The following is a 20,512-nucleotide window of genomic DNA, read 5'->3' on the forward strand; positions in this document are numbered from 1 at the left end:
ATTTTATAATAAATATAATACAAGTAAACTGGAGGTGGAGAACATGGCAGGAGAGAAATCACACAGCAGAGTATAGCATGCCTGTAGCATACACATTGAACTCGGCTAGTTCTTCAACATTGCCAAACTTTGACCCTTTGAGTTTCTCATCTGTTTGCTCTTCATTCTCCACAGCAAATCTTTCCAGTTATTGCAAATCTCAGCAGTGATTGTGACTCTCTCTCTTACGTCCTAGAAACAGCCACTTTCTCTCCTTGCAGATGACTTACTTTCTGACATCCAGTGAAAAACGAATCGTCAGATGGCACCTCTTTTCAGCTTCTCACCAGCAAACCTATCTACCTATCCTTTCTTTCCTTCCCTCTAAGAATGTAAGAGTCATTCTTAAAGTTAATCCCTCTTCCTGAAATAATGGACCTATCTCCTTCAGCTCTTGTTAGAAAATTCAAGTCAGAGCCTTTTCCAACTTTCTGTCTTCCCCTCGATGATCTACTCATCACTGCTGTAATTTTTTTAGAGAGACTTTTTAAAAAGTATAAATTAGTACAGAAAATCCCACAGACTGTATTTAGTTTGACTTTTCTTCAAAGTGAATATACCCATATAATGAGTACTCAGATTGTGATATAGAACATTAATAATATCCCCAGAAGCTTCCCCCATACCTCTCTCCCAGTCATTACGCTCCCCAAAGGTAACACATGATTCTAACTTCTGTTACCATAGATTAGTTTTGCCTGCTTTTTCAGCTTTATAAATATGGACTTATACAGTATGTACCTTTTTGCTTCTCTTTTTGCTCATATAATTTGGAAGATTCTTCTGTGTTTATGTCTCAGTATTCTTATTTTTTTTTTAATTTCTGTAAAGGTTTCTACTTATTGAATATACCATAGTTTATCCTACATAGCCAAACTTCTAGAATTGTCTGCATTTTGTGTCTCCATTTGCTTACTGCTTATTCTTTCCACAACCCACTGAACACTGTTTCCTGTTCTCCCTTCTCCACTTACACATACAGGCTCTTAATTTATTGACCTCTTGGCAGCCTTTGATTTTACTGTTTCCTCTCTCCACTTTCAAACACTTTCTTCTCCATGTACTTCTTTGTTGTCTTCCATAATTCTTGACTGTTCCCTCAGGCTCCTTTGTTGGCTTTTCCTTCTGTTTGTCTGCCTTTCATTTAAAAGTTGATATTTTTGAGGCGTCAGTCTCAGATCTTTCCTTCTCATTCATTCTATGTATATACACCCTTCCAGATCTCATCTACTGATGTTATTTCAGTACCATTGATATGATGATGACTCCAAATCTATCTGTATTTCTGTTCTTTCTCTTGAATTCTGAAGCTGGATGGCCAGCTACTTCCTGTGCAGCTCCTTTAGGATGTATCCAGGACACTTTTCCCTGACATTTGGGCTTCCCTGTGGCTCAGTCAGTTGGTAAATAGTCTACCTGTGATGCAGGAGACCCGGATTCAATCCCTGGGTTGGGAAGATCCTCTGAAGAAGAAAGTGGCAACCCATCTCCATTATCTTTGCCTGGGAAAGCCTGTGGACAGAGGAGCCTGGCAGGCTACAGTCCATGGCGTTCCCAAACGACTGATGGACTAGACCTACCTATACTTCAAAATCAGTATACTGACAGCCACCCTTCTCTCCTGCTTAGCACACCACCACCCCTTACCCATTCTAAATAGTTACAGTTTTGTTCCATTTAAGCCCATTCTCCATGTTAAACCCGTATCAGTCCATAGAAAACAAAAGTTTGGTCGTGTCTCCCTTCAGTTAAAGAAAATGATTCCTCACTATTCTTTGGATGTAATCTAAATTAATTCAAAAAAGCTTTAAAGGCCTTTTTCAGATTCCTTGTAAGTCAGAGAGTACTATTGTACTCTCTGTTGATCATTGTTTTTGCTCCCAGGAATATGCTTTTTTCTCCCCAGAATTTAATGTTAGAAAATATTCAGCCCTCTCTTATAGTTTGGTTCAGTGTTATTACTCAAAATCATATTGATTCATGAGAAGAACCACACATTAAAATTGAGATTTAGATGTTTCCAGTGTTTTGAAATTATACAGACATGTCAAGTGTTTTCTAATCATGTTTTTTCTAATCATCCAGGATTCTGTTACCTTTCATGCAGTCATATGCAAGATCAGGAGGGTTTTCCATCACTGGGAAGATCAAAACTGCACTAATTGAGAATGCAATCTATTATGGCACCTATTTGCTGATTTTTGGAGCATTTTTAATTTATGTAGCTGTCAACCCACACTTGCACCTAGAATGGTAAGAACCATGTTCTTAACATTGTTTCTGTGTACATTTGCATTTTTTAAAATGAAATTTTATTTCATATACAAGTAAACATTTCATTGGGAAACCTACCATGACATGTTTTATGGGTTCCCCTGAAAAATATCATAATACTCCATATTACTGAGAAGGAAAATATAGAATAACTTCTTTGAATATACATATTAGACAAAGAACTGATGTTTTATCAAAGAGCTATGTTAAAAGTATTAACTCTCATGATTTTTTCATAGACTTTAAAATCTTGCGTATGACTAAATACCTGGATTTATTTTTCATTGTAAGTTGTGAATATTTTCTTTTGTTCTGATTATAATATGAGGGCCTATTTCTCTTTAACTTTAGATTTGTCATTCAAATAAAGTTGAAATCTGTGTTATACTTATAATGTATTATGATACATGTGAAGAGTCATATCTGAAAAGCTTAGGAATAGAGTAGCAGTGATTATCCTTACTGTTGGATGCTTGAGATGTGTGTGTGTCTGCTTCAAAACAAAATTTTTTCAGGCTTAAAATTCTTTTCAGTCTTCTCTTGGTTAATATTAAATAAGAAAGCGCCTAATGAAAAATGTATTTTCTTCAGGATAATTTTTGCCATAAATTTTCCTAAGATTCTAATTTTAACTCTAATAGAAGCAGTGTTTGCTGTGTCTATTTCTGCAGTCACACTCTAACTTTTCATTACAACACAGATTATCTACTGTTACTAAAAGAGGAGCTGAGATTTGAAGGTTGAAACTTTTCATATAACATTGGATCTATATTGTAGGGCAGTTGTTTTCTGAAAAACCCTTTAACACTAGTTAGTTTCATTTTATGTTTTTGTTAGAAAAATGTATCACAGCTATCTGCTTATGTTTTCTCTTTCTAAGGAACCAGCTTCAGACAATTGGGATAGCAGCTGCAAATACATGGGGTCTGTTTCTTCTTGTGTTGTTGTTGGGGTATGGCTTGGTAGAAATTCCTCGGTCATACTGGAATGGCGCAAAAAGAGGTTATCTACTCATGAAAACTTATTTTAAGGCAGCCAAATTGATGACAGAGAAAGCAGATGCAGAAGAGACTTTAGAAGATGTTATGGAGGTAAGCAAGTTTAAATGCTGGAGTCAACAGTCATCAAGTTTTAAGTATCACTTTTTGTATACACTGTTGGTTTTGTTGTTGGTGGTGGTGGTAACAGCATACTGGTGGACTTTAGACTGAAAAATTGATGAGGTGTAATTCTAAAGAATTTCTCACCCATTCAGATGACTTATTGGCAGTTCAACTTCGTAAGATATCATCTCCATCTTCTAATTGACAAAGATGTAGGGTGAATGTATTTAACAGTGCAGGCTTATGCTTGTTATCCTGGGGTAACTTTTAATAGTTAAAAGTTGAGACTCAAAAAGTGGTCAGAGTTAGATGATAAGTTACATAGTTACTATGACTATAGTAGAAATGCAAATTGCTATTAAAGGTCGGGCTTCTTCCTGAATGTTTGACCCAAAGTAATCCCACCAAGTCTGGAAACCTCTTTAGAGAACAATATTCATGGGAATTTGTATGCCTCAATTTTGTTTCCTGTCTATAATCTTAATAAGGTACTTCATTTTGCTCACTTGTAATATGCATATAATTTGAACAAATCTCATAAAGTTGTTGAAAGTATACATTTCAATAATATACACGCAAAATACAACAAAGTACAAAATTTTGCTGTTTAATAATTTAGTTGATTTTAAAAAAGAATTGTAGTCACCTCAGATTTTGCTCTTCTGTGAAAATATGCTATTCCAATAATGTTATCTTCAGCTTAAAACCTTATACTAAAGGCTTTCATTCATGTTAGAGTAGTTTCCAAGATACTGTAATGTGGCCAATCAGAAAATGATTTGACCCATGTCAAAATCTCAAGCCTTATCTCAAGCCCCTAAAGTCTTCTAACACTGGTCAACTTTGGTTCCTCAAACTTATTAATGGTGATGATAATAGCAAACATGTAGGCAAACAAGTATGTAGACTTATAGACGTATTTGCCTATGCCTTTCTGAGCACTTTATGTATATTAATACATTCAATTCTCAAAACAGCCTTATAAGGGAGGTTTTTTATCCTTATTTCTATAAAGGAAAGTGAGACACAGAGAGGGTAAGTTTCCCATGTTCACACAGTTACTGAGTGATGGAGCCAGGCAGGCTGACTCTAGTTCGTGCTTTTATAGGGACAGGCCCTTTTCTGTAAAGGGCCAGATAGTAACTGTTGTAGGCTTTCTGTGCCATATGCTCTCTGTTGAAACTGCCTCACTGGCTGCTTTAGCATGAAAGCAGCCATACCCAATATGAATGAGCAGTGGATGTGTTCAGATAAGAACAAATGGTGGAGAAATGTCTACTTAGTTCTTTGGCCCATTTTTTGATTGGGTCGTTTATTTTTCTGGAATTGAGCTGCAGAAGTTGCTTGTATATTTTTGAGATTAGTTGTTTGTCAGTTGTTTCAGTTGCTATTATTTTCTCCCATTCAGAAGGCTGTCTTTTCACCTTGCTTATATTTTCCTTTGTTGTACAGAAGCTATTAATTTTAATTAGATCCCATTTGTTTATTTTTGCTTTTATTTCCAGAATTCTGGGAGGTGGATCATAGAGGATCCTGCTGTGATTTATGTCTGAGAGTGTTTTGCCTATGTTCTCCTCTAGGAGTTTTATAGTTTCTGATCTTACATTTAGATCTTTAATCCATTTTGAGTTTATTTTTGTGTACGGTGATAGAAAGTGATCTAGTTTCATTCTTTTACAAGTGGTTGACCAGTTTTCCCAGCACCACTTGTTAAAGAGATTGTCTTTATTCCATTGTATATTCTTGCCTCCTTTGTCAAAGATAAGGTGTCCATATGTGTGTGGATTTATCTCTGGGCTTTCTATTTTGTTCCATTGATCTATATGTCTGTCTTTGTGCCAGTACCATACTGTCTTGATGACTGTGGCTTTGTAGTAGAGCCTGAAGTCAGGCAAGTTGATTCCTCCAGTTCCATTCTTCTTTCTCAAGATTGCTTTGGCTATTCGAGGTTTTTTGTATTTCCATACAAATCTTGAAATTATTTGTTCTAGTTCTGTGAAAAATGTGGCTGGTAGCTTGATAGGGATTGCATTGAATTTGTAAATTGCTTTGGGTAGTATACTCATTTTCACTATATTGATTCTTCCGATCCATGAACATGGTATATTTCTCCATCTATTAGTGTCCTCTTTGATTTCTTTCATCAGTGTTTTATAGTTTTCTATATATAGGTCTTTAGTTTCTTTAGGTAGATATATTCCTAAGTATTTTATTCTTTTCGTTGCAATGGTGAATGGAATTGTTTCCTTAATTTCTTTTTCTACTTTCTCATTATTCGTGTATAGGAATGCAAGGGATTTCTGTGTGTTGATTTTATATCCTGCAACTTTACTATATTCATTGATTAGCTCTAGTAATTTTCTGGTGGAGTCTTTACTAACAAACACATGAAAAGATGCTCAACATCACTCATTATTAGAGAAATGCAAATTAAAACCACAATGAGGTACCACTTCACACCAGTCAGAATGGCTGCGATCCAAAAATCTGCAAGCAATAAATGCTGGAGAGGGTGTGGAGAAAAGGGAACCCTCCTACACTGTTGGTGGGAATGCAAACTAGTACAGCCACTATGGAGAACAGTGTGGAGATTCCTTAAAAAATTGCAAATAGAACTACCTTATGACCCAGCAATCCCACTTCTGGGCATACACACCGAGGAAACCAGAATTGAAAGAGACACATGTACCCCAATGTTCATCGCAGCACTGTTTACAATAGCCAGGACATGGAAACAACCTAGATGTCCATCAGCAGATGAATGGATAAGAAAGCTGTGGTACATATACACAATGGAGTATTACTCAGCCGTTAAAAAGAATTCATTTGAATCAGTTCTGATGAGATGGGTGAAACTGGAGCCAATTATACAGAGTGAAGTAAGCCAGAAAGAAAAACACCAATACAGTATACTAACACATATATATGGAATTTAGGAAGTTGGCAGTGACGACCCTGTATGCAAGACAGGAAAAAAGACACAGATGTGTATACCAGACTTTTGGACTCAGAGGGAGAGGGAGAGGGTGGGATGATTTGGGAGAATGGGAATTCTAACATGTATACTGTCATGTAAGAATTGAATCGCCAGTCCATGTCTGACGTAGGGTGCAGCTTGCTTGGGGCTGGTGCATGGGGATGACCCAGAGAGATGTTGTGGGGAGGGAGGTGGGAGGGGGGTTCATGTTTGGGAACGCATGTAAGAATTAAAGATTTTAAAATTTAAAAAAAATAAAAAATTAAAAAAAATAAAAAAAAATAAAAATTAAAAAAAAAAAAAAAGAACAAATGGTGGGCTGGATTGGATCTGTTTTGCCGACCCCTACTCTTAAACATTATGTTCATTGCTTTCTTTGTTCTGTTTTTGAGTGAGGTGTTCCCAGATTCTTGGAACCCTCTTTTCTCCATTTACTTTCGCTAATTCCTACTTCATTTTCAGTTCTCAATACAAGCGAGAATTCTTCAGGGAAGCCTTCTCTGGTAGTTTCCTGGGGCTGCCATAACAAAGTACATGAACTGGGTGGTTTAAACAACAGAAATTTTTTGTCTTGGAGGTCTGGGGGCTAAAGTCTAAGATCAAGGTGTCAGCATGGTTGGTTCCTTTAGAGGGCTATAGGGAAATTTGTACCACATCTCCTGTCTTCTGATAGTTAACTGACAATCTTTGATGTTCCTTAGCTTGTAGATCTCTGTCTTCATATTCACATGATAGTCTCCCTGTGTGCCTGTGTGTCCAAATTTCTTCTGTTTATAAGGACACCAGTAAGATTAGGAGCCCACCCCATTCCAGTAAGCCTTTTCTTAATTTAACCAGTTAAAGCTGTGAAAGCCCTATTCCCAGATAAGATTACATTATGAAGTACTGGCTGTTGAGACAACATATGATTTTTGGGGGAACAGAGTTCCAACCCATAACACCTCCCTTGGTTCTCTAAATTCTTAGATACTCAGCAACCATTTTTAAGTGAACAAAAGAATGAATACTGATGAATACTGATTCTTTGATTGTGGTTGAAAATTTTTATGTTGACTTTTCAGCATTTATTTATAAAATGTTAAGAACTGTAGCATTCCTTAGGCATATGATGGATATTATTATATTTTTCAAAAGAAATTATATTTGGTGATTTTTATACTTGATATATTTGAAAAATTTTAACTGAAGATTTGAATTTTTTACAAAATTTGAAAATTTATATTTGATAATAAAATAATTGAAAGATCATTTGCTAGCATTCCCCTCAAAAGTTTGTATTAAAATTCAGTTCTTTCATATTTAAGGAATATAGATTTCACGAGTTTATTCAAAATTCCTTCACCAAGTATAAATTAAATGCAGTTTATTATTCTAGATCTGTGAACTGGGTGGTTTAAACAACAGAAATTTGAGGAGGAACCTTCAGTATCTTAATAAAGATAGATTTTGTTACTGTTGTTGTTTTTATGTAGAAGTCCTGTACTTAAAAATAGGCTGTGGTAAATTAAGGATTGGAATTGATGCCTTCTTTGCTATTTTAGTATAGGTTTAAGGTGTGAGGGATTTAAAACATTTTAGATAAGAGAAAATTTTCCATGTGAATAAGAAAGCACTTTTTTTAATTGAATATATCTGATATAAGTTCAGTTCAGTTCAGTCGCTCAGTCGTTATGCCCAGCTCTTTGCGACCCCACGAACTGCAGCATGCCAGGCCTCCCTGTCCATCACCAACTCCCAGAGTTCACCCAAACCCATGTCCATTGAGTTGGTGATGCCATCCAACCATCTCATCCTCTGTCATCCCCTTCTCCTCCTGCCCTCAATCTTTCCCAGCATCAGGGTCTTTTCAAATGAGTCAGTTCTTCGCATCAGGTGGCCAAAGGATTGGAGTTTCAGCTTTAGCATCAGTCCTTCCAATAAATATTCAGGACTCATTTCCTTTAGGATGGACTGGTTGGGTCTCCTTGCAGTCCAAGGGACTGTCAAGAATCTTTTCCAACAGCACAGTTCAAAAGCATCAATTCTTCGGCACTCAGCTTTCTTTATAGTCCAACTCTCACATCCATACATGACTACTGGAAAAACCATAGCCTTGACTAGATGCACCTTTGTTGACCATTGTCTCTGCTTTTCAACATGCTGTCTAGGTTGGTCATAACTTTTCATCCAAGGAGTAAGTGTCTTTTCATTTCATGGCTGCAATCACCATCTGCAGTGATTTTGGAGCCCAGCAAAAGAAAGTCAGCCACTGTTTCCACTGTTTCCCCATCTATTTCCCATGAAGTGATGGGACCAGATGCCATGATCTCAGTTTTGTGAATGTTGAGCTTTAAGCCAACTTTTTCACTCTCCTCTTTCACCTTCATCAAGAGGCTCTTTAAATTTAAGGTGTACAGAGTGTTAATTTGATCCATTTTTATATTATAAGAGACACTCTTTTCTTAATGGTTGTTTTGCAAATAGCAGGAAGTTCCCCAAAATAAAAGAACTCTGTACCTTTTACCCCCTCCCCCAATTTATCAGATATGGATTTCTTTGTCTATGTATTTTAAGGAAATTTTGGGTCCTTCCTGTTTTCTGAATGTCTGAAAATTTATAAACTTCTGGAGAAAATTTTTTTTTATCATTTAATAAATACCTAATATCTTCCTGCCATCTGAGGTGCTATGTGGAACTTGCTATTAGGATACTAACTGTCTAGAGTACAAAATTGTACAGTTCCTCACAGTTTATGGCAAATGCAGTGTAAATGATGCATGCTCTAGTGTTGAGAAGTTTCGCTTCAGAGTAGCGATCAGTGGAGATGAAATGGAGGAAGTGAAATATGACCTGGGCCTTGAAGGAAGTGTAGAATTTTCATAGGTGACAGCATTCTGCTCAGATATCAGGAGATTTTTAAACCAAACTAATTAAGCATAAGATAAAATACAAAGTTTGTAAAGTTTGAAAGATATACAGCCAGGGAGGGCCTTGAAAGTCATACTGAAGTCCAGACTATATTTTGAAAGCAGTGAGGAATCACTGACACCTTGTATATGGTTTAGGATAACCAATCAGATGGAGTTGTGCAGAATAAAGTATGGAATGAGACTATTGATAACTTAGTTTGAGAGAAAACTTGAAATACACTGGATTTGAATGCATCTTTTAACAGATCATAGTCACCTTTTTAGGGGGTAATTATTAATTATATTTTTCAGCTATCCATAAAATCTCCCAAATATGTTTTATAAAAACCAGTTTAGTGTTTTATGATATGTTTTCCATGGAGTGAATTATGAATATCTTGTGTGTCCATTTCTTTTCTTTGAACCATTAATAAAACTTACAAGCTATGTCAAATCATTCAAAAGAAATGTTTGCTAGATGGCCAGAGGTCACCTCTACCTGCTGTCATTTTTTGAGGCAGATGATTTTGGAGAGGGAAAAACAGCTACTTATTTTCACTGAAAATTACCTTTTAGTCTGATTTGATGTATTTTGTCTGGTGAAGAGTTGACTATAATGACACAGTAATGACAGAGTTCAAATTATGTTGAGTTGACTATAATGATACAATAATGACAGAATTCAAATTATGTTATTTTATATGAAGAAAAGAAGCTACTATTTTAAATACTTTCTGCATTTTATAAAAATTATGAACTTTGAAGGAATTTAAACTCATAAGTTATAGCCAATATCAATATTTTATACTTAAACTTAACTTTTGTATGATAAGCTATTATTATAGCTAAAGAATTTAGAGGAAAATACTTTCATTAATGAAATAAAAACAGGCTATAGTTTATATTCAAAGTTACGGTAACAAGTCAACAGAACTTTAAGGTAGCTTAGAATGGAAAATTGTAATGATTACTTCAAGCGCCTTTTAAAAAGCCAAATCTTTTCATTCTGTTTTTAGGCCTGTTCATTGACCTCAAAATGAACTGCTGCTAAGGCCTTCTGGAGTACTTTGCTCTTACTCTTCAACCTGATCAAGCAGTACTCAGACCATTACTCTCCTTACCTGTTAGTCACTGGATTTCTTTCACTTTCTTGAAACTCCTTGTTCTCTTCTGCTTGGAGACTTTCGTACATGCTGTCCCTCTGTCTGGAATATTCTTACTCTTTCCTTTGGTTGGCTGACTCCAATCCTCAGTTTAGCTTTCAGTTCAAATAATCAGTTTAAATAATCAGTTCATCAGAAAATTTTCCATGTTAGATTATAGAGCAGTTTTCACACCATTTCTGTTTGAATCATACCTGTTTTCTTCACTCAGCTAAGCTCTTTGACAGGAGCAATGTCTGTTGGTACAGATTATTCATGGGTCTGCGTATTTTAAATTTTGGTGGATATTGCTAAGTTATTTTCCAAATAGGTTTTTTGACATTTTATTGTATATAGGAGGCCTTTCCCCCTACAGTCTTACCTCATTACAAAATGGCAATTTTTTATAATTTTACAAGAAAACTGTCCTTATTTTTAAAACTTGTTTTTTTTTTTTTAGTGAGATTGAATATTTTTTTCAGTTATTTATTGGCCAGTAGCATTTCTTCTATAGCTTCCCATTTTTCTGTTGATTTTTTAAAACGCTTCATATATTAAGGATAATATTTTTTTCCATATATATTTTATTTTTTCACAGCTTTGTCTATACACCCTATGGTTTCTCTGCCTCCAGTTTTACATCCGTTAAGGCCATTCTCTGCCCTATAATCAGAATGTTCTTTTTAATATCCTGATTGGTTCACTCTTGCCTCCCAGCCTTTGAACATACTGTTTCTTCTTCCTAGAAAAGTGGTTCCAACTTTTCAAAAATTTCTTGTAGTATTATAGGATATTGTGATTCTTTGAGAACTAGTGCTTCTAAAGATTCCCTTGCCTAATGCCTTCATGCCTTTCTTACTCTTTAAATTGTTTATTTAATTATCTCATCACCACACTGTAATCTTAGTGAAAGACTTACAATACCATGTCTTCCCACTCCACCCTCCAGTATGGACTGTGGTGACCTTTCACCTAGGACAGTGCTGACATATAATGTACTCTTAATCTTAAAAATGTGGAATGAATCATTAGTTGTGACTGCTGAAAGTACTCTGTTGTTGGAAAGGAGCAGGTGCTTTGTGATATTTTTAGCCTGTTCTGCTTCTGGTTTCTTTGCTGCATTTTGGATAATGAGATAATTGAGCTTGAGGAGCAAGGTGGAAGAACAAAGTGTTGTTCTTTTAGAATCACAAAGTTGGACAGATGGTTCATGAGTTTTTCTCATGCGTATTCATCTTTGTATACCAAATGATAAGGCAGTAAACTTAGAAATATATAGAAAACGTGAGGGTGTAGATAAATTTGTTCTATAATTTTATATTTTTATTTTTGTTATTAAGAACTTTTGTTCAGAGATGGAACTCTGAGTTTTATATGCTGAGTTATTTAGGTTGTTACTAAACTTGTGAGAATATATATAATACCTAGAGCATCCTGATTTGAAACACCTAATCTATAGAAATGAAAATATTTTTATTCCTCTTACTGTTCTTATAGGAAGTTCGTAAAGTGAATGAGAGCATCAAGTATAACCACCCACTGAGAAAATGTGTTGACACGATACTTAAAAAGGTAATTAAATAATATTTTCATCTACTTTCTTTTGAAATATAAATCTACATAATTAATATTATAATAAAAGCATCAGAAAATTATACAGTGTATGATTGATGTCTTCCAGCCTTTTCCATTTTTATGTTAACAGTAAATTAATAGTAATTTGTACATAAAGTTTGTTCGTTATTATATGTTTAACATTATTTATTGGCAGTATTTTCCATTGAAATGTGGCTATAGAGATTATGTTAAATAATGTAAAATTATTGCTGTGACACAGTGATGGAGATGGATGTTTATAGGTTGTAAAAATGTCATTAAATGTAGTCACTAAAAGCATATCTCCTGTAAGAAACTAAACTGTTTTCAGTAATCACTTTTAAGCAGCTTTGTACATGTTATTTTATAAGCATTTTTCATAAAATAAATGATATTGTAAGATATTTCATATAGATATTTAAAAAGAAACTATACAGTTAAGATTTTGATGCCTTAGTATTGAATTGGAGGTATTCATATACTTCCAAAAATGATTATTCCATAAATGAGCTTCCCAGTTACCTTCTCAGCAACCATAGAACCACTGAACTATTCCTCTTCCTATGTTTATTTTTAAAGACTTACATGTAAGTCTTTTTTAAATTCAAGTAGCATTGATTTATGACATATCTTAGGTTTTATGTGTACATTATATTTCTATTTCTATATATACCATCCTCACCACCAAAATTTATTTTCCATCAGTTACCCATACAGTAGAACCCCTTTACCCATTTTACCCTATCCTTATTACTACTTTTTTCTCTGTATCAGTGTTTGTTTTTATTTAGTTTGGTTTATTCATTTATTTTGTTTTGTTTATTAGTTTTTATACTCCACATATGAGTTAAATCATATAGTGTTTTTCTTTATCTGACTTATTTCACTTAGTGTAATACCCTCCAGGTCTATCTGTGTTGCAAATGGCAAGATTTTGCCCTTTTTGATGGCTGAGTAGTATTCCACTGTGTGTGTGCATGCGTGTGTGTGTGTGTGCATGTACACGTATACTGCATCTTCTTTATCTATTCATTCATTGATGGGCACTTAGGTTGTTTCTTGGCTATTGTAAATAATGCTGCAGTGATCCTAGGGGTACAGATATCTTTTAGGATTACTATTTTCTTATTCTTTAGATAAAATCCCAGAGGTGAGATAGTTAGATCATATGGTAGTTCTATTCTTAATTTTTTGAGGACTCACCATACTATCTTCCATAGTGGCCTGCATCAATTTACATTCTCACCAATCATGTGTGAGGATTCCATTTTCTCCACACCTTCACCAACACTTGTTATTTCTTATCATTTTGATAACAGCTGATTGACGATTTGCATTTCTCTAAAAATTAGTGATGTTGAACATCTTTTCAAGTACTTGTTGGCCACCTATATGTCTTCCTTGGGAAATATCCATTTAGCTTCTCTGCCCATTTTCCAATCAGATTATTCATTGTTGAATTGTATGAGTTCTTTATATATTTTGTATGCTGCTGCTGCTGCTGCTGCTGCTGCTAAGTTGCTTCAGTCGTGTCCGACTCTGTGCAACCCCATAAACGGCAGCCCACTAGTTTCTTCTGTCTCTGGGATTCTCCAGGCAAGAATACTGGTGTGGGTTGCCATTTCCTTCTCCAATGCATGAGAGCAAAAAGTGAAAGTGAAATCACTCAGTCATGCCCAACTCTTAGTGACCCCATGAACTGCAGCCTACCAGGCTCCTCCATCCATGGGATTTTCCAGGCAAGAGCACTGGAGTGGGGTGCCATTGCCTTCTCCATATATATTCATCTCTTATTGGATATATCGTTTGAAATTCTTCTCTCATTTGGTAGGTTGTCTTTTCACTTTATTGACGGTTTCCCTTGCTATATAAAAGCTTTTTCAGTTCAGTTCAGTTCAGTTCAGTCGCTCAGTCGTGTTCGACTCTTTGCGACCCCATGAATCGCAGCACGCCAGGCCTCCCTGTCCATCACCATCTCCCGGAGTTCACTCAGACTCAGTTCCATCGAGTCCGTGATGCCATCCAGCCATCTCATCCTCTGTCGTCCCCTTCTCCTCCTGCCCCCAATCCCTCCCAGCATCAGAGTCTTCTCCAATGAGTCAACTCTTCACATGAGGTGTCCAAAGTACCGGAGTTTCAGCTTTAGCATCATTCCTTCCAAAGAAATCCCAGGGTTGATCTCCTTCAGAATGGACTGGTTGGATCTCCTTGCAGTCCAAGGGACTCTCAAGAGTCTTCTCCAACACCACAATTGATTCAAAAGCATCAATTCTTTGGCCCTCAGCCTTCTTCATAGTCCAACTCTCACATGCATACATGACCACAGGAAAAAGCATCACATTTGTTTATTTTTGCTTTTGCTTCCGTTGCCTGAGGAGACAGATCTAGAAAGATATTTGCTAAGAGTGATATCAGAGTGCATCCTGCCTATATTCTGGGATTTTATGATTTCAGGTCTTACATTCAAGTTTTTAATCGATTTGGGGTTGAGTTTTATATATGGTATGCAGTTGTGGTCTAGTTTCATTTTTTTTTTTTTCACATGTGGCTATTCAGTTCTTTTCCTGTGTTTTAAATCTGTCATACTAATCATTAGCTAGTGTTTCTTTTGACTGAGATGACAGTCATAAGAATCAATTCTCTAATCATTTCTCTTATATTTGCTATCTTTTGAGACCTCTTTATGGAGGTTAACTAACTTGCCCAAGTTCATAGGGGTATTAAATGACTAATAGGGTAGGTGATTCCACCTCTGGAAGATATTTGCAGGAAAATTAGATATGCTTAAGAATGAAAGATTCTTAACAAAAATAAAATTTTTTATCTATTTTCAAATAAAATTTCTAAAAATCTACTTGTTCCTTTTAGTGCCCTATAGAGTATCAGGAAAAAATGGGCAGGAACATGGATGATTATGAAGATTTTGATGAAAAGCATAATACCTACCCAAGTGAAAAAAGTCTGGTAAAACTACATAAACAGGTAACTTTATATAGCCTTTTTACCTTCTGATGATTTTAGTTAGATTTACTGCCCACAAAAAAGGAGTTTTGAGTGAATGTATATCAGAAACTTCCTTTGATCTTGTCCTTATCATTATTCTTGGAAGTGTTTTAACTTCCTGTTTCTTGACAGGAGTACTGTTGGTATTTGGGGAGGAGAATTCACTGAGCAAACTGTTACATGTATTACAGAATATTAACATCCTCAGCCCCACCCAGTAAATGCCATTAGCACTTCCCTATTGTTGTGACAACCAAAACATGGTCCTTAGTGGGGAGCTGAATCACTGTTGTTTCAGAACACTGACAGGTATACCCCCTGTTGTCTTTTTTAGGTGATTTATTCAGTTCAGAGACATCGGCGAACTCAAGTGCAATGGCAGATTCTTTTGGAACAAGCATTTTATCTAGAAGATGTAGCAAAAAATGAAACAAGTGCTACTTGTCAGTTTGTTCATACCTTTCAATCGCCAGAGCCAGAAAATAGATTTATTCAGTATTTTTATAATCCTACAGTTGGTATGTAATTTTTGATATACATTTCAAAGCTTGATGCTGATAATTTTCCTGGTGGAAAGTGTATATTTTCACCAATGCAGAGTTGACTTATAATTGTGTTTTTTGACTTATACCAATTTGAGTTTGATGTTTGCTCATGATCAAATGCAGGTTCTGCATTTTTGGCAGGAATACCTCAGCAGTGATGTTGTGTTCTTCTCAGAGCAGGAGGCCCATAATACCATTTTTTTCTGTTACTGGTGATCATTTGTTTAGGATGCTGTCTGCTTGTTTCCACCAGTATGTTTCTTTGCAATTATGTATCTTGTGTGAGGGAATTTTGAAACACTGTAAATACACTGTTGCTTCTTTATGGTTTTCTTAATCATTTTTTTCTTTTTATCTTACAGAGTGGTACTGGGAATGCCTTTTGCGACCCTGGTTTTATCGGGTACTTGCTGTGGTGTTGTCCATATTCTCCGTGATAGTTGTGTGGTCAGAGTGCACATTCTTTAGCACTAGACCTGTCTTATCCCTCTTTGCAGTCTTCATACAGCTGGCTGAAAAAACATACAATTATATTTATATCGAGGTCAGTTTATATGTGTCATAAATAAATGCCAGTTGTGGTTTAACTTTAATCCTTAACTGTTGTACCTTTTCTCCACATATTTCTTCTAGTAATAATGAAAACAGTGAAGTTCCCCACAGTGTTGTTATTCAGATTTCCAAAAATGAGCTTCATTATTTTACCCAGACTATAAAAACTAAGAATTGTATTTGAAGAGAGATGAAAAGATGCAAAATAGTGTACAGTATTTTTATGAGAATATTTTGACCCACTTTATGCCAGTGAAGGAGATCAGCCCTGGGATTTCTTTGGAAGGAATGATGCTAAAGCTGAAACTCCAGTACTTTGGCCACCTCATGCGAAGGGTTGACTCATTGAAAAAGACTCTGATGCTGGGAGGGATTGGGGGCAGGAGGAGAAGGGGACGACAGAGGATGAGATGGCTGGATGGCATCACTGACTCAATGGACGTGAGTCTGAGTGAACTCTGGGAGATGGTGATGGACAGGGAGGCCTGGCGTGCTGCGATTCATGGGGTCGCAAAGAGTCGGACACAACTGAGTGACTGAACTGAACTGAACTGATGCCAGTGAAGCTAGATAAATTATAGTCTTCATGTGAAGAGTTGCCAAGGGAATGAGAGAACAGGCTCACTTCAGGAGGTAGATTTGAAACTTATGGATAGGATGTGGGACTGATTAAGATCTAGATTTTTTTCTCATAGTTTCATTTTCTTAGGTGGTTAAAAAGCTGCTATTGCTGTGTTTAAATTTTAGAATGTCAATAAATGTTAGTTGAAATGAAAAGATAATGCTTATAGTAGTATATAAAGTACTGAAGTCTGTTAGTCTGAAACTGGGTTTTTGTTTTGTTTTTTCAGATTGCTTGCTTTCTTTCCATCTTCTTCCTCAGTATCTGTGTTTATTCTACTGTGTTCAGGATTCGTGTATTTAACTATTACTACCTGGCTTCACATCACCAGACTGATGCGTATAGCCTTCTCTTCAGTGGCATGTAAGTAGACTGTGTTTAGAAACAAGGAAAATGTTTCCATTACATGAATGTCTCTTTTATTTTTTGTTGTTTATGGCTCTTTTACTAACACCTATATTTCTATGAGCTAGTTGCTTAGGTTTAAGTATTAATTAGATGCTTGTTGAATGCTAACTAAATCCTGCTTGAAGTTTAGGGTTAAAATAGGTATGCTAGATTAGGAATGAAAAGAAGGGCATACTGAGTCTGGATTTACCAATTAGAAGTCAGTAAATAGGTTAGTAATAATAGAAACATTTGATATTTTAGAGACTTAAGTCTAGAAAGTGTTCTGAGAATCAGAAAAATTCAGTGGTCTCACACTGAACTGTAGAGGACTAAGAAGACCAAAAGAATGATTTTTGGTAAGAGATTTAGCAGAATTTTAGAGAGATGGCTCCAGCTTGGGCTAAATTGCACAATCTATTGTTTGTCCATATTATTAAACTAGTTATATTAGGTTTTTAGGACTGGACTTTGGGAACTTCAAGAGGAATCAATATCTGAAGCATCTCTAAGACTTTTTTTTTTAATCCATTTTCCCCAAATAATTATAGATTCAAAGGAAGTTGCAAATACAATACAGAATCTTGGTAACCTTCACCCAGCCTCCCCCAGTGGAGACATTTTATATTGCTGTTGTACAATATCAAAAGCAAAAAATTTACACAGACACATTACTGTTAACTAGACCACAACAGACTTTATTAGTTCTCACTATTTTTTATACTTTATTCATTTGTGTGTGTGTGTGTGTGTGTGTGTGTGTATGTGTAGATTCCTGTAACCACCACCATAATCGAGATACAGAACTATTCTGTCACCACAAAATATCTCCTCATCACCTCTTTATATTCATACCCTCTCTTCATTTTCATCTCTTCCTGTTCTCCAGCTCCTTGTTTTGTAAGGTTCTCTTTTTATCTGGTCGCAACTCTCCAGAAAGTAGGCATAGAAGGAACATACCTCAACATAATAAAGGCCATATATGACAAACCTACAGCAAACATTATCCTCAGTGGTAAACAACTGAAAGCATTTCCTCTAAACTCAGAAACAAGACAAGGGTGCCCACTTTTACCACTGTTACTCAACATAGTTTTGGAAGTCCTTGCCATCACAATCAGAGAAGAAGAAGAAGAAATAAAAGGAATCCAGATTCGAAAAGAAGTAAAACTCTCACTGTTTGCAAATGACATGATTCTCTACATAGAACACCCTAAAGATGCCACCAGAAAATTACTAGAGCTAATCAATGAATATAGTAAAATTGTAGGATATAAAATTAATACACAGAAATCCCTTGGATTCCTATATACTAACAATGAAAAATTAGAAAAAGAAATTAAGGAAACAATCCCATTCACCACTGCAATAAAAAGAATAAAATACTTAGGAATAAATTTACCTAAAGAGACAAAAGACTTGTATGCAGAAAACTATAAGACACTGATGCAGGACATCAAAGATGGCATGAACAAGTGAAGAGATGTTGGCACAAAAACAGAAATATAGACCAAAGGAACAAGATAAAAAGTCCAGAGATAATTCTACACACCTGTGAGCGCCTTATCTTTGACATAGGAAGCAAAAATACACAATGGAGAAAAGACAGTCTGTTCAACAAGTGGTGCTGGGAAAACTGGTCAGCTGCCTGTATAAGAATGAAATTAGAACATCTTCTAACATCATACACAAAAATAAACTCAAAATGGATTAAAGACCTAAATGTTAAACCGAAAACTATAAAACTTTTAGAGGAAAATAGAGCACTCTGACATAAACCACAGCAAGAGCCTCTATATTCTCCTAGAATAATGGAAATAAAAATAAATAAGACTTAATTAAACTTAAAAAACTTTTGCACAATGAAGGAAGCTATAAGCTATAAGCAACGCTCAGAATGAGAAAAATTAATAGCAAACAAAACAACTGACAAAAAATTAATCTCCTAAGTATATATGCAGCTCAATACCAGAAAAACAAACAGCCTAGTATAAAAGTGGGCAGAAGACCTAAACAGACATTTCTCCAAAGATGACAAAGAGATGGCTAATAAACACATGATAAAATGCTCAACGAAGCTCAAAATTATTAGAGAAATGCAAATAAAAACTACAATGAGGTATTATCTGGCTCCAGTCAGAATGGCTATCATCAAAAAGTCTACAAACAATAAATGCTGGAGAGGGTATGGAGAAAAGGGAACACTCTTACACTGTTGGTGGGAATGCAAATTGATATAGCCACTGTGGAGAACAGTATGGTGTGCTGCTGTACTTAGTTGCTCAGTCTTGTCCAACTCTTTGCGACCCCGTGAACTATAGCCCACCAGGCTCCTCTGCCCATGGAATTTCCAGACAAGAATCCTGGAATGGGTTGCCATGCCCTCCTCCAGGGATCTTCCTAACCCAGGGATTGAACTCAAGTCTTCCACATTGCAGGCAGATTCTTTACTGTCTGAGCCACCAGGGAAGCCCAAGAATACTGGAGTGGGTCACCTATTCCTTCTCCAGGGGATCTTCCTGCCCCAGGAATTAAACCAGAGTCTCCTGCATTGCAGGAGGATTCTTTACCAGCTGAGCTACTAGGGAAGCCTGGAAAACAGTATAGAAATTCCTTTAAAATCTAGGAATGAAGCTACCATACAACCCAGCAAGTCTACTACTGGGCATATACTCTCAGAAAACCAGAATTGAAAAAGACATATGTACCCCAATGTTCATTGCAGCACTATTTACAATACCTAAGACAAGGAAGCAACCTAGATGGCCACTGACAGATGAATGGATAAGGAAGTTGTGGTATATATACACAATGGAATATTACTCAGCTATGGAAAGAAATGCATTTGAGTCAGTTCTAATGAGGTGGATGAACCTAGAGCCTATTGTCCAGAGTGAAATAAGTCAGAAAAAGATAGACAAATATATATTAAAACATATACATGGAATGTAGAAAGATAGTACTGACAATCCTGTTTGCAGGGCAACAAAGGAGACAGACATTTTGGACACAGTGGGGGAAGGAGAGTGTGGGATGATATGAGAGAAAAGCACTGAAACATACGCATTACCAAATGTAAAATGATAGCCAGTGAGAAGTTGCTGCATAACACAGCCCAGCCCAGTGCTCTGTGACAACCTGGATGGGTGGGATGGGGAGGGGTGTGGGAAGGGGGTTCAAGAGGGAACGGACATGTATGCCTAATACTGATTCATGCTGATACATGACAAAAGCTGTCACAATATTGTAAAGTAATTATCCTCTAATTAAAAAATAAAATATAAAAAAGAAAAAACTGAGCTCTAACAATTATTTATATCTGTAGTTGTCAGAGTTGACATAGTGTGATACAACTGCAGATCTTTTATATACTGAGTACAATTC

The 20,512-nt window shown here is 35.9% G+C and overlaps 1 protein-coding gene across 4 annotated transcripts in view; it reads left to right on the top strand.

Moving 5' to 3' along the window:
* LMBRD2 (LMBR1 domain containing 2) overlaps positions 1 to 20,512 on the top strand; it is a 56,434-nt gene that overhangs the window by 17,872 nt on the left and 18,050 nt on the right. For all 4 annotated transcript variants that reach the window (XM_013972831.2, XM_005694794.3, XM_018065689.1 and 1 more), the window contains 7 exons: positions 2,125 to 2,292; positions 3,194 to 3,404; positions 11,921 to 11,995; positions 14,888 to 15,001; positions 15,357 to 15,540; positions 15,930 to 16,111; positions 16,971 to 17,104. In XM_013972831.2, the coding sequence (XP_013828285.1) occupies positions 2,125 to 2,292; positions 3,194 to 3,404; positions 11,921 to 11,995; positions 14,888 to 15,001; positions 15,357 to 15,540; positions 15,930 to 16,111; positions 16,971 to 17,104 (1,068 nt within the window). The remainder of the gene's footprint in view (positions 1 to 2,124; positions 2,293 to 3,193; positions 3,405 to 11,920; positions 11,996 to 14,887; positions 15,002 to 15,356; positions 15,541 to 15,929; positions 16,112 to 16,970; positions 17,105 to 20,512) is intronic.

Source organism: Capra hircus, chromosome 20, assembly GCF_001704415.2.
Source record: "Capra hircus breed San Clemente chromosome 20, ASM170441v1, whole genome shotgun sequence".
Lineage (NCBI taxonomy): Eukaryota > Metazoa > Chordata > Mammalia > Artiodactyla > Bovidae > Capra > Capra hircus.